Here is a 15,573-nt window from a genome sequence, read left to right on the forward strand (position 1 = left end):
CGCTTCAGGTTACAGACTCCGCTAACCCAGAAATAGTGCTTCAGGTTAAGAACTTTGCTTCAGGATAAGAACAGAAATTGTGCTCTGGCAGTGCAGCGGCAGCAGGAGGCCCCATTAGCTAAAGTGGTGCTTCAGGTTACAAACAGTTTCAGGTTAAGAACGGACCTCCGGAACGAATTCAGTACTTAACCCAAGGTACCACTGTCCTTTGCAAAAAATGCCGCAAAGCGGTTTGCTACACAAAACAATGTAACTATTGGATATTTGGGTGATCTTCAGCCAAAGGAGATTGTTTGGAATCGAATAAGCATAAGCACCATCCTAAATTCATTCAACATAATGTTTATCCATAGACCGTCCACAGTATCCTGGACTCTTGAAATATGCAAAGGCTCTTATTCGGAGAGAGCCTATGCCTGTATGATTAGATTGTAAGTGCTTTTACACATTATGCTGAACTTGTTCAGGGAGCTAGAGACCAGTAAATGTATGTTCATTAGCCTGAACATCTTAACTATTTCACTTTTGCTATAAACACATAAACATGGCAAAATAATGTTGCAGGAGAATACATTTGCAGTATTTTTTAAAAAGTCTAGTCAAAATGTTTCATTTCTGTGCTTTTCCTACCATTTATTAAGACGCTGTCAAGCATATATTTTAAAATCAGGATTGTGGTATGATTTAAAAACTGTTTGCTGTGGGCACTAGATATAAAATACTGAATCAGTTTCTGAGCTCACTAGATACTCTGGCAAAGAACATTATTACTACCTTGCTAAGGTATTGGGTTTAACTAAAATGACTCCCAACAATATGTATTTCTAACCAGAAAGTCATACTAAACCTGTTTGTTCTGCACACACCCAAACTGTGCTAGAACATTAACTGCTACTGCATGTAGTATCATGTTCTGAAATGTGTAAGAAATATAGGAAAACAAGTGGGACCAGCAACACAATGTTGCAGTTTATCTCCACCCCTTAAGAGGAATGCTTCTTTTCAGAATTGGGAATTTGAAGAATGGGGAAAGGACAAAGGGCACTTCCCCAACCCAACTTCCCCCCTTCAATACCATCTCCTTTGCTCTATAGCATTACATGGTCGTTGGCTTTAAATTGGAACATAATAGAGTTACGTTGTGGAGAAAAGGGGGGGGGGTCTAGTTCTAGAACTGTAACATCCCTGTATAGTGCATAGGAAGAGATTTTAATCTCATGACACACATTCCCACCCCTGGCTGCCACTGATAAGCTTTCAGGGCCTTGATCAAGTCATTTCTATTCCATCTTCCATGTTTCCTTTTTGAGCTTTCTAAAGAAAAATAGACATTGCCAAACTAACATTTGGCATTATTGGAAAGGACACCACAAGATAATGAAAATCAGAGTGGTAATAATAATAATAATTAATAATAATTTTTATTTATACCCCGCCCTCCCCAGCCAAGGCCGGGCTCAGGGAGGCTAACAAGTAATAATAAAAACAAGTTGAATGATTACAACTTAAAAACAAAATTAAAATACATTAAAATATTGAAACATTAAAATATTAAAATGTAGCCTCATCGCAGGAGGAGAAAGGAAAAGAAAAAAGAAAGAGAGGGAGGGAATCAAATTGGCTCCAAGCCAAAGGCCAGGCGGAACAACTCTGTTTTACAGGCCCTGTGGAAAGAAATCAGATCCTGCAGGGCCCTGGTCTCATGAGGCAGAGCGTTCCACTAGGCTGGAGTATACACCAGGAGGTGGAGATTGTACCACTCCAAATGTTGGACTTCAGTGCCCATCAGCCCCAGCCAGCATAGCAAGTAGTCTAAGATGAGGGTTGAGGTAGTCCATCGGTTTTCTCTTAAACAATAGCGAACGCAGTAAATTAAGAATTCACTTGTAATGTATCAGTGGTTCAGGTTCATTTCTTCTCCTTCCAAAATAGATTCTATCTTGAACGCAGTAATAAAGAGTCCACTTGTGATATACCAGCGATTCAGTGCTTGGACGCTGTTCCGGTAATTTGACGTTTCGTCGCTAAAGAGCTTAGTCATTGAGCTGTCAAAATCAATTATCAATTGTCAAAATCAATTGTAACAGAATTGCACTGAATTAACAAGTAGAATAAGGAAAAATTAAAATTAAAAATAAGTTGAGAATGCATAATTAAGGCAAACCTTTGTAGTAAATGATCTACAAGAGAAGACAATATGTAAATGGCTTAAAGCAGGGATATATCTACAAGAATAAAGGTGAGACAATAACTATTCACACATACATAGTTAATACCCTCAGGCCCACTATTACAGAAAATCTCCATAGAAACCTACCTGTCCCCATCTGCATGTTTCCATCGGGAGGATGTATATCAGCTGGGGTAGGTGGGTCAGAAGGATAATAATAATAATAATAATAATAATAATAATAATAATAATAATAATAATAATTTATTATTTGTACCCTGCCCATCTGGCTGGGTTTCCCCAGCCACTCTGGGCGGCTTCCATAGAAACCAAAAATACACTAAAATATCACAGATTAAAAACTTCCCTGAACAGGGCTGCCTTAAGATGTCTTCTGAATGTCAGGTCAGATAGTTATTTATCGCTTTGACATCTGATGGGAGGGCGTTCCACAGGGCGGGCGCCACAACCGAGAAGGCCCTCTGCCTGGTTCCCTGTAGCTTTGCTTCTCGCAATGAGGGAACCGCCAGAAGGCCCTTGGCGCTGGACCTCAGCGTCTGGGCAGAACGATGGGGGTGGAGACGCTCCTTCAGGTATACTGGGCCGAGGCCGTTTAGGGCTTTAAAGGTCAACACCAGCACTTTGAATTGTGCTCGGAAATGTACTGGGAGCCAATGTAGGTCTTTCAAGACCGGTGTTATGTGGTCTCGGCGGCCACCCCCAGTCACCAGTCTAGCTGCCGCATTCTGGATTAGTTGTAGTTTCCGAGTCACCTTCAAAGGTAGCCCCACGTAGAGCGCATTGCAGTAGTCCAAGCGGGAGATAACCAGAGCATGCACCACTCTGGTGAGACAGTCTGCGGGCAGGTAGGGTCTCAGCCTGCGTACCAGGTGGAGTTGGTAGACAGCTGCCCTGGATACAGAATTGACCTGCGCCTCCATGGACAGCTGTGAGTCCAAAATGACTCCCAGGCTGCGCACCTTGTCCTTCAGGGGCACCGTTACCCTATTCAGGACCAGGGAGTCCTCCACACCAGCCCGCCCCCTGTCCCCCCAAAACAGTACTTCTGTCTTGTCAGGATTCAACTTCAATCCATTAGCCGAATCTGGAACGCTGGCGCAGAGGCCTTTTATGCACACAGGAGAGTGTCGGGTGGCTATGCACTTTTATTTTGTCCATGGACTAGTCAAGAAGGAACACAGCCCTTGAGCTTGGCTCAGTTGCCATCAAGCTTCTGTAAACTACGTAGGTTCTTGTCAGGCAGTGTTTGGGGGGTGGGTGTATCTTGAACAACAACAACAAAAGGATTCTTTTCCCCACTCCCTTTTAATTTGCAGACTTCTGTACTTCGGCATAGCTAGGGATTTCTCCAGGGAGTATAGAAACAATTGCCTCATATTTGGGTGGCCCCGTTTCATTACGAAAGAGAGAGGCACTCAGGCAGAAGTTCAGCGATCAAGGGAGCGATATTCTGGTTAAGGCATGAGAGACAATAGCCTCCTTTTCAGCTGCGTAGGGAAAAGATGACTCGGAGACCCCTAAGTACATCGTTGGCAGCAAAATCTGAGGCCCTGATTGATGCCATGTTTCAAATCAGATTTTTCTTACTCATTATTTCCCTAGGTCATAGCTTGCGTTGGACAATTAGCCATTTTATTTCGAGAGACAGCTGTGTGAGATTAACTCTGCTCTTACCCACTCAGAGAATTCTTAGCACTATTTTCAAGGACACAATAATATCCTTTATTTTGGGGTGGGGGGTAATGTGCTTGCTGCCCATCAGCATATGCTTCCAGGGGAGTGTGCAATTAAAAGGGGGGAAGCATGGAAAAAACAGCGAGTTGACTAAACCATAAAACACCAGTTAAAACCAGCTCTTCAATCAGATTAAACTCCCTGGGCAAATAAAAAAACACTTCACATGCCAGGTACCACAACCAGAGAGGTCCTATTGATGATCACTGCCCTAACCTCAGAAGAGAGTCTCTGATGAAGATCATCACATCTGGGCAGACTCATTTGCTAGAAGGTTGCTCTTAAACTGAAGTCTTTTATAGCTACAGTCAATGACCAGCACTTTAACTGGATAAATTGTTTCAGGATTATCTGAAATGCAATAATAGAAGTACAATACAAATAAATAGATGAGTACTAAAAGGAAGAGAAGTTTGATTTGTATGCTGTATGGTATTGTGGATACACTAATGAGCTGAGCACTCTGGGCGAATTCATTGTTGTCGCACAATTCTGTTTTGCTGGCTTCCGTGAATCGTTTGGCATACCTAGCATACCAATATAATATATTAATATATGCCTGTAGTTAGCATGTGTTACAAAATCTGAAACTGGGTAGTGTTGAATAACGAGAATGTCAAACTTTAAGGACACAATCCACCGGGAACTTCTCTCCAAGCAATGCTAAGGCAAAAGGGAATTGCATAAATGTGCTCCTTTGTAAGAAGAACACACTGTTGTTGAACAGCTACATTTCAGCTGGACTTGTGCAGGAGAACTTCTTAATGAACAATGTACTTTCCACTCAATGGGGGGAAATGTTAAAACAATATGCTGTACAACAATAGAGGAACTATTTGCCCAAGATGCCCCATGCTATTTATGGAGCTAGCGTTTGTTGGAAAGTATTTGGTGACGTGTTCCAAATTTGCTGTCGAATGGCATTGCTCTTTACAAAATGTCCATGTCTAGAGATAATAACAACTGAAGTAGTTTCTAGATTTATCAGCCACGATCAATTTTGTGAAAATAGGAAGAGTGGAAAAGCAAGTCATTTGGTGGGAAGAAAATGATATGAGTATTGTAACTTCATTTCAGGTGCCATTTCATAAATAGTGTCATGCCTTGCAAACCTTTGCACATCCTTGCTTGAGAAAGTATCAAGGAAGCAAATGGGTGTGAAACCACTCATTGAAAGAAAAATGACTCTTCATTCTGCTTTTCTGGTTGGCCTGCTGGAGAAGCAATACATATACATTTGGTATGATTTCAATTAAACTCTGTATGTATTACAATCTGGGCGTGCATTTAAGCTGACACTGAATTCCTGGACACCTACATAATGTTAATGCACTTTTCCTTGGCACGCTGAATCCCTGTGCCTTTTTTTCTGACTACACTTGGGCTCCCTCTTGTGGCCCAAGGAAATACAAGAAAAAGACATTTCCATTTTGTAGGTATTTATATACTTTATATACAGTATTTTCGTGTGTGTTTTTTGTAGAGCCAAAGCATTCCTAAACATTTTACTCATATGCTGCCAATAATGTTTAACATTTCTTTATAAACCCTTCATGGCCATGGTACCCATCAGCTTGACTAATAATAATAATGATAATAATTTTTAATTTATACCCTGCCCTCCCCAGCCAAGGGGGTTTGTCCTTTTATTTCCAATTGCTGCATAACTCTCGCTCCTTGAAATACTTTATAAATGACTTAACAACCATTAATTTATTATTAATATATTGGTTGTCAACATTAACCAACAAGTAATGCAATTACTCTTTGCCCCTTTGAGATTGCGTCAGAAAGAATCTATAGGAAAGCATGACAAGAAAGACACGAATGGTCTAGTGAGGAATTAGGGGGCTGTGAGAGGTTCTATTGTGTGTCTTGAAATATTGTTGCCCGGTTTATATATTATTAAAACTGTATCAGTACAATATAAGATGAAAATCAGGATAAAACCCAGCCCACTGTCTATATGGGCTCTAAAAACCAGCAAGGGGGTTGGGTGGGAAGTGATTTGTGCCAACTACCTAAAGTGTAGTAAAAACATCTGTTTTAAAAGCCTGAGAAAATAAAAAAGTTTTCATCGGATGCCAAAAAGAGCACAATGTAGTTATGCAACCACACTCTGCACCCCTTGAAACAGGGAGGACCTGTTCAGCATGAATTCTCATTGCCAATGTATGGGTACTGATGCACCAGAATTTCATGATGCAGCTGACAAGTATATGGTAACCCTAGAAACACCAGCCTTCCTCAGAAAATGCAGTCCAATTCCTTGGCTCTGATTGACTGACCAAAGAGAAGGGTAGGGTTTTTCGGCGAAACTGTGACCCTGCGGGTGAGTGAACCAAAGGCTCGTTTTATGGGGTGCCACCAAAAGTTGCAGAGGACCATTTGCCGGTGTTTGCACTGATTTCGAGTGAATTGGACGTCAAAGGGATGGTATCCACAATATAGAAAATACTCCTCCAAAATCCTACAAACCCCCTCGACATAATCAAAAAACAATGACATAGGCTATGAGATTAACCCCACCCAATGAAATAGAATGTGGTCTAAACCTCCCTTTAAATCCATCTAAGCAAAATAAAAGAACTGACTCTGAAACTCATTTACAGATTGTACCTAACACCACAGAAACTGGCGCTGATATGCCCAGGAGCCTCACCAAAATGCTGGAGAGGATGCACCTCCACAGGCACATACCTCCACATGTGATGGGAATGTCACCAAATCCAACTCTTCTGGACATCAGTTATACAAGAAATATGCAAAATAACTAAGCAAGTATTAGAACTGGTCCCACTGAACATCTTCCAAGATAATAATGCCCACTCACATTATAAAGAGCTCATAAGCCACCTATTCTCAGCAGCCAGAGGCATCATAACCAGACAGTGGAGAGACCTGTCAGTAGTAAGCATGGACCAATGGTATTAAATAGTATGGGAAACAGCCTTATTAGAAAAACTAACCAATAAACTGAAACGGATGTGGGGACAAATAGAAGATGCCTTCACCCCAGTATGGTTCCCCTTTATCACATACATAGCCCAACAAGATAACAAGAATCCACTGAAAGCACATGAATCAATCTGGCTAACTTGATCCAAAAATCTACACACACACCCTGCACTCACTCACACACACAGAAATCTCACTCCAGCCTACCAAAGACAACCAACCACTCCCTAGGTCACCCCCAACCTGTCTCACCACCAAAGAAACACAACAAGCAAAAAGTAAGAGAACCCACATAAGTGATGCTGACACAAAACGCCACACATACACTAAGTAGAATAGAAGCATAACCTAGGTAAGTATTGAATGTCGCTGATTATGAGGTTTATGACTGGCAAATGCTGCTTAGACGTACTGCGACAATATTTTATAGAGCTGCCAATACTTCTCATTTGCTGTTTTTTTATCAAAAAAGAAAAGCTAATCTTTGACATGTTTCTCAACATATTATTTGAAATTACATTTGCTTTTATTGCCAAAGGAAGAGAATGGTTATTGACATCATCTTTACGTATTTGTATCTGTTTTGCACAGTTTATGTTTTTATTAGTGAATTATACTCTTTTGGAAGACGTGTGTTAATTCTGTTGTTTGAATCTCCTTTGTACTTTTGTCTTCCTTAATGCACGATGACTTAATTTGATTAACAAAATATCTAGCAAATCATTTGATTATTTATTTATTTTTGCACCCGATGTCATCAGAACAATTTAATTTTCATTTAACAGCCGTTTTTCTTATGCCTCAAAATCCACAGTGGATGGAGAATTTGACTAACAAATATTGGCACTGAAGTAATATAGTCATGAATCATGCCTGTTGCTGTACATGGCTGATACTTGAGGCCAGTGTTTAAAAACAATATGTTTTTTTAAAAAATTACAGTGCCATCTGTCCAAGTTCTAAAGGAGGAAACTGTTGCTATCAAAGGGTTAAAAGGTAGCAGAAACGCTCTAATCACTGAGCAGCTGGAAGTCATTAGGCTTCCAGGAACATGAGTTTGTATAAATAGTCTCCTGTGTGTTTGCTCCTCCCTTCTCCCCTTTTGGGCGTATTTACTGATATGTGTGGTTCGTCTCCGGGTTTTTTTGTTTTTGTAAATAAACCTTTCTTTGAGTTCCAAAACCGCTTGCTCCAAGACTCCTCTTTGAAAAGAAATACTGCCTCTCCTGCCCTTCTTAAACTGCTGCGCGAAATGCTCTGCTGTAATGGGACTTGAGACGATGGAAGCGCACCGGACATTTACTTTGCATTAAACTAATTAAAGTTTAATGGGACAGAAACCAATCTAGATTCAAACCAAAATGCAAACTCTGAGATCTACGGGCACAGGGCGGTATACAAATCTAATAAAATATTGTCCTTTACGTTGTTGTGGGTGGACATCTACAACAAACACAGCCCCTAAGCCCGAGAGCTCTGATATTAGCCCTTTTCCTTAAAAATGTACCCCACTTGTTGGCAGGGGCACCCCCTTCCAAAGGCATTCCTGGCATCATCGATATTGCACCCCCGCAGCTGTGAGGACTCTTTACAAAAATGGCCAATTTACTCAGATTCTGATCCTCAATGACTTTCTTCACAGGAGCGGAAAGATGAGCACAAGGGCTTTTCCACTGTACGTGGCATGCTTTCCCCAGCAAGGCTTGCCAGGTGCCTTCCCTCCAAATTGTTCTAAGAATTCAAAGGCCTCAAATATGGAATAAATATTCATTAAAGGTAAAGGTAAAGCAGTGGTGTAGCGTGGGTTGTCAGCACCCGGGGCAAGGCAAGTAATTTGCGCCCCCTAACCCGTGGATTTGCACCCCCTAACCCTAACCCCCAGATGTTGCGCCCGGTGCGGCCGGCCCCCCCTGCACCCCCCACGCTACGCCACTGAGGTAAAGGGACCCCTGACCATTAGGTCCAGTTGTGGCCGACTCTGGGGTTGCGGCACTCATCTCGCTTTACTGGCCGAGGGAGCTGGCGTACAGCTTCCGGGTCATGTGGCCAGCATGACTAAGCCGCTTCTGGCGAACCAGAGCAGCGCATGGAAACGCTGTTTACCTTCCCACCGGAGACGTACCTATTTATCTACTTGCAGTGTGGTGTAGTGTAGAGAGCCAGTGTGGTGTAGTGGTTAAGAGCAGTAGACTTGTGATCTGGTGAACCGGGTTCGCGTCTCCGCTCCCCCACACGCAGCTGCTGGGCTAGTGACACTGTAGCACCCTGCTTGTGGTTAACGCTTAGCTGGAATGAAATATTCAACGCAGCAATAGAGAAATTAAAATAATAATTTATTTGTCAGACAAATAAATATGAGGCACAGTGGTATATGGTTACCAAGCTCTGGCCTGGCCTCCTGCCATTCTGGCCAGCACTTATATTTCCTTAATCCATCCCCCTTGCTCCTCCTGTGGCTGCCTCTGTCCAATCAGCCTGGTTGAAATTCCTATTGGCTGTTTGCTAGAACCAATCACAAAAGATACACCCATTTCCTTCTGTCCTTTTATGGGAAACAAAAAGCTATATATTCTTCTATCTATAAATGGCAAATAAGTAGTAATATATCTTACATGTGTCTCAACAAGGAACCTTAATTACCAGCTCACCTCGCCCTATTGCCCTCCAAAACAAATGGTTTAATCTCAAATTTTTATCTTAAACAGATCATCATTGAAAGATCTCCTTCCTTTGGAGGTCTCTAAACAAAAGCTTGACAAATGCTCTAATGATGTTTCCTGCTTGGCAAGGGGGGCTGGTGGCTGATGGCCCCTGTGATCTCTTCCAACTATATGAAATAAGAATCTAGCATAAGGATTTAACATTTCTTAGCTTCTAATTCCTTTGCATAATTACATTTAAGCCAATATATATTTAATACATAACATAGATAACCTTTTAAAAGGAAAAGAAATCTTAAAAGGATCTCAGTTTAAGAAAGAAACAACTTTAGAAAAAGACTTCCCAAAATATTCTCTTCCTTTCTGCCAGCTCTTCTTCTCTTGTTTCTCAGCCTCAAAAATAGAAAGAAAGAAAACCTATCTTCTCCAGCCAAGCCAGTTGCCTTTTTCACTGCTCTTGACCTTTCAACCTTAGGAAAATATGGCTCAAGTTTAATGGGAGGCACATGGTTTTATTTTACTATTTACCCACTCTTAATTATCTTTTTCTCTGCTTTTTTATCTTCTGTAATATGTAGGGTCAGTGTAACCTTGGCTGTCAGCCTGTAATTCCCTTTTTACGACTTTGAGAATTGTTTTCTGCTATAAATCAGGGGGCCCCCTTGTCTAGGAGAAAAACATTTTGCCAAGGTTCTTAGGCAGCTGCTCTTCTGCCTGGCATGAACATTTGAAAATCTTTAAGCTCATTTTAAGATACAGGCCCTGATCAAGCCTTAATAAAAATGCAGGCTTATGATTAGATGCCTCAACACTTCTCTGAAGTTTCTCAGCCCCACTCACCTCACAGAGTGTTTGTTGTGGGAGAGGAAGGGAAAGAAGAATGTTAGCCGCTTTAAGACTCCTTCGGGTAGTGATAAAGCGGGATATCAAATCCAAACTCTTCTTCTTCTTCTTGCACTTTGACGTGCTTTCGAACTGCTAGGTTGGCAGGAGCAGGGACCGAGCAACGGGAGCTCACTCTGTCATAGGCATTCTCGAACCCCTGACCTTCTGATCGGCAAGTCCTAGGGCTCTGGTTTAACCCACAGTGTCACCCACGTCCCTGGTATGAGCTTTTGTGTGCATGCACACTTCTGCCACTTGTCTGAAAAAGTACGGGAGAGCAATCCGGAAGGTATTTTGACTCTCCCGACAACCTCAAACATTCCTCTGCAGTAAGGGAGGCAAATGGGGAAAACCTTCCTGTTGTCTTTTCTGCTTACAAACCCCATCTTAAGGGGGCATTTGTGTAGGGATAGGGTGTGCCTAGGACCTGAATTCAGGAACGAAAGTATGAAGCATTCCAGAAGAATGGCCAGGCTGTCCAGGTACAGTGGTACCTCGCAAGACGAATGCCTCGTAAGACGAAAAACTCGCAAGACGAAAGAGTTTTTCATTTTTTGAGTTGCTTCGCAAGACGGATTTCCCTATGGGCTTGCTTCGCAAGATGAAAACGTCTTGCAAGTTTGTTTCCTTTTTCTTGAAACCGTGCATTCAGGGGGTGCAGTTGCGATTTGACTTCGAGGAGCAACTCATAGCACGTGGTGTGGTAGCCTTTTTTGAGGTTTTTGAAAACTTTGGTGATTTTTAAAGCTTTTCCAAAATCCATGCTTCGCAAGACGAAAAAATCGCAAGACGAAAAAAATTCGCAGAACGAATTAATTTCGTCTTGCGAGGTACCACTGTATGATGGTTTTTGGGTGGTCTTTGGCTAATGTCAAAAGGCTTTAAAGCTTCCTGCACCCTTTTGTTCTCCTTGGAAGAGAGGGAACTCTGTTGCAACAGAAAAATAAAGATCTGCCTTGCTTTCCACTGGATCCTGCCTCCATCCATTCTTCTCAGAGTCCCATGGGAGAGTTGGGCAACAAAAGCCAAACTCCAATTACTGTATTACCTCCATTTCTTTAGGCACCAGGGGAAAACATTCCTCTATAGTCATGGCGGGGCCATTTTGTTGATGTTATTTTTTGGTGTTTTTATATCCCAAGCCGCCCTCTGATTGTAGAAATAAATAACAAAAAAGGGTTTTCTTATTTTGAAGGGAGGTCAAAGACCAGACAGAAAAAGGACGGAACAGCAGAACAGACACCAGGCAGACGAGGCAGCCATGAGGTCCCTCAAAAGCGGGCATTTCTGAGGAAAACCGACCCTTGTAACAACAACCAAGGGACACATAACATGGGTCCCTTTCGGGATTATTTGACGTTCGAGCTCGTCCTTCCGCAAAATGAAGCAATCCGCCCCCAAGCGGAGTATGAACGACAGAAGCGCCAACAGCGCATGCGCGCGGAAAGCAGGCCCTGGGAAAAATGGGGTGGAGCCAGGAAAGTAAGTCTAAAAGGCTCCTGGGCGGAGCTAAGAGCGGGGGGGGGGGGAGACTCGTTTTGGGGGGGCGGCGGTCGTGGGCGGGGCCTAGCCGCGTGACGATGACGCAGCCGGGCGTGAGGAGACCATAGAGACTCGGAACTTTTGCGCGGAGGCCGGAAGTGAGTTGGGAGTGCGGGCTCGGCGCTGAAGCCGCTGAGTTAGGGCCGAGGAAGTGAGGAGCCGACCGGCGGGGGCGGCGAAGATGGCGTCGTTCGTTACCGTGCAGCTGAAGAAGGCCTCGGAGGTGGACTTGGCCAAGCCGCTGTGCAAGTTCATCCAGCAGACCTACCCCGGCGGGGAGTCTCAGGCCGAGCACGTCCGCGCCGCCGAGGAGCTCCACAAGCTGCGCAAGAGCGCGCTCGGGCGCGCGCTCGACAAGCACGAGAGCTCGCTCGAGACCCTCCTGAGGTGAGCGGGCGGGGGAGGGGAGCGCGCGCGTTGGCGGCGGCCGTTGGCGTCCGTTGGCGGGGGAGGAGGGGGGGGGAGAGGACAGGTGAGGTGACGGCGAGAGTGACGCTGCGCTCCGGCCGCGCCCTCAACCGGCCAGCCGGAGCCGTCGGGCCTCTGCTCCAGGCGGAGGCGCCGGGCGGGGAAGCCGCGGACTCGCAAACGTCCCGAGCGCTTCGTTTTTCTCAGACACGGTACCAAAAAAAAAAAAAAGTTGCTGCCGCCGGTTCAAAGTTAACAAGACAACCTCTCGGCGCAGGGTTTGCACTCCTCCCCACCCGCCGTCTGAGAATGTGCTTTTAAACGAATTTAAACCGATACTCTTCCTCGTACTTTACCTTCCGCTCTCTTACACAACCCAGAGAGGGAGGCGCCTTCTCCTTCCTTCTCTTCGCCTTCGGTTTATTATTATTATTACTACTATTATCATCGTACAACTCCCGAGATCTTGCTCCTTTAAAGTAGTTTTTATTCGGGAGTGGCTGCTCCGAAATAGGTGCCGCTCCGCGTCTGTGCTTGTCATCGATAACCCCCCCCCACATGCTCTGTTCTTGCTTTGCTCCTTCTCAGAGCCTTCCTCTTCCCAAAGTGCATCGTTTCGGACAGAGGGCAAACGCGTCAACAAGGGGATCCGATGCAAGTTTCCTTGGAAATGAATCGCTGTGTCCAGGGGGAGCTTATCCTCCAGCAAATGTATTCAGAAAATGGAGCCCAAGGCTTTCCATAAAGGGCGTGGGGGGGGGCAAGCATCTGTCTTTTCTCATGGACTCCGGTGCCCTTTCGGTTGGGCCTGGATTATATGGGGATCTGTTAACTTTTCGGCAGGGAACAAAACGATTACAGGTGGGAAATGTGTAGGGAGAAGAAGGTGAAGCATTGAAGGTGAGAGGAATGCTGTCGGTGGTAAAGCAGGAACTTCCAGTTGTCGTACAGAAGTTTATACTGCGGGAGAAATTGATCTCAAAGGTCCTGCACAAAGCAGCAGATTTAGGTGTGTCCCTACTGCCCAGACTTTGACATAGGGTAACACAGCCTGGCATATGAAACTCTGGACTGCTGTTAACAATGCCCTGTTTTGTAAACGCTACAGTAAAGCCATATTTTCCCATTTCCTGCTGCTTGGCATTCTGAATTTGAATGCTGCACAGTATGAGTGAAATAATGCAGATTAATTATGCTCCATTTTGCAAACAGGGCGGCAACCTAAGAGAAGTCCTTTTAAACTTTTTTGATAGTCACTTCATTCTCTAGGTAGGAGAACCTGTTTTTCTGCTTTATGATTTTTTTATAAATGGGCCAAGAACTCCAGCTGTCCCAATTCCCATAAGATAATTTTAAAAGGATATTTTCAGAATGAAAGAAGAGTTTATAAATGATAATACCATTAAAAATTAGGGTGGATTGACTTACATAAAGTTTCCCATTTTGAAACTTCATATAGTTTTTGAGCAAGCATGTATTCTAAATGGTTGCTCTTAACAATTCAAACACTTTGTTTAGCAATATTCTCCCCTCCCCCCCCCGGCCATCCCTTAATACGCATGAGGGGGGTCAGGAGAACCCCCAGAACAGCACCTGGAGAGAGTAGAAGGGGAATTGTTCCACTAGGTAAGCAGAAATGCTTGTGATCGCCTTAGTGCTATGTTGAATTCCTCTCCTAGACTTTAGCTACCTAGTAGTCTGTCAAACTGAGCTCGCAGAGGTGTTTTTTGGTATGGTGTTGAATAATCCCAGGATTTTGGTTTTTGGTGATTTCAACATTTACACTGAGATCACCCTGGGTAGACAATCTTTAGATATCTGTGTCATGATGTTCATCAGCAACCCAACATATGAAACAGGACCTGATCCCCCCTCATCCCACCCTCGAGGCGAGCATCGGGTTCATGGTTGACTGGATGGGATAACGGTTACCCCGTTGCCATAGTCTGACCTGGGAAGATTTGGGCTGATGGGAGCCCTTATTATCAGAACAGGGAACTGGTATTGACTGGATGGGTCCAGGAAGTAGCTAATGCCTTGCTTCAGGAAGTGGTGCTACCAGCTACATTGAACATGCCTGGATCCAGAAGATGAACTTCGTTGCAAACATCCCCCCCTGCTCCTTGAACAAAGTGACTGCAACTTCAAGGGTGCTTCTAGGAAGCTTATTTCACTACATTTCAAACTGGCCTAATTGCCTGGTTTTAGCACCAAAACTGCTTTAGTCACTCTTAGTGTTGGGGGAGAGACAGAAGGAGTACTGTCAGCCATGAGGGGGCTGGAGACTCAATTTTTCTGTGGTTTGGCTTCAGCATACGGGGCCAAATTCAAAGAGTGGCAGTGAGGAGGTGCATTTGTTTACTTGCCCTATGACCATTCTGTATGGGGTCCTATGCTCTTCTGACTTGTGTATGAAGCCATCAGGAGTAGGCACCTGGAGAGTTGCAGCAAAGTGCCACCAATAATTGAGCAACACTAAGCTGTGTTTCTTGCATAATCTACATTTGGTGAATGCGCTGTGCCTTTTTTTAGTGCATGGATGTAGTAATGGCTTTAATTGAAACCAATAAGCTGAAAATGAATCCTGACAAGTCAGAAATTCTGTGGCATGGTATTATTCAAATATGGGAAATGGGAAGATACTCTATTCTTAATGGGGTGCACTCCCTCTAAAGGGCAAGGTATGTAGATTGGACTTTCTGACTCTGTTTCTGTGCACTCTGTCACTTGAGGCCCAAGTAGTCTTGATGATATGGATTGTCTTTCTCCACGTCCAGCTGGTTCACCAGCACCAGCTGTTGCTAGACAGGGGTTGCCTGGCTATGTCTCTGTCACCTGATGCCTAAATGATAGCAATGAGGTCTCTAGGGGAAGTGCCACCACAGGAAACAAAAAAATCCAGCCACAGTACTGTTGGTGGTGGTGTCACCCAGAAAAAATCCTCAGTGGGTGGGTTGAGACAGTTAGCCATTACAAGAAATATCTGGGTCCTAAGCTGTTTAGGGCTTCAAATGTCATGACCAGCAATTTTACTTTAATTAGGAGTTGGTGGAGTTGTTTCAATACAGGCAAGCTGTGATCTGTTCGGATGATCCCTGTTAGCAATGTTGCCACACTGTTCTGGACAAGCTGCAGTTTCCAAGCAGTCCTGAAAGACAGCTGCACATAAAATGCATTTCAGTGGCCCAGCCTGAA

At 43.9% G+C, this 15,573-nt stretch overlaps 1 protein-coding gene across 2 annotated transcripts in view; it reads left to right on the forward strand.

Annotated features, from left to right (window-relative positions):
• The first annotated feature begins 12,034 nt into the window (after positions 1–12,034).
• Positions 12,035–15,573, forward strand: part of PDCD6IP (programmed cell death 6 interacting protein) — a 28,370-nt gene continuing 24,831 nt past the window's right edge. The window contains exon 1 of one of the 2 annotated variants that reach the window (XM_079947763.1): positions 12,035–12,357. In XM_079947763.1, coding sequence (XP_079803889.1) covers positions 12,152–12,357 — 206 coding nt within the window. In that variant the 5' untranslated portion in view covers positions 12,035–12,151. The remainder of the gene's footprint in view (positions 12,358–15,573) is intronic. The other variant, XM_079947764.1, reaches the window with a different exon arrangement.

Source organism: Podarcis cretensis (assembly GCF_951804945.1).
Source record: "Podarcis cretensis genome assembly, chromosome: 12".
Lineage (NCBI taxonomy): Eukaryota > Metazoa > Chordata > Lepidosauria > Squamata > Lacertidae > Podarcis > Podarcis cretensis.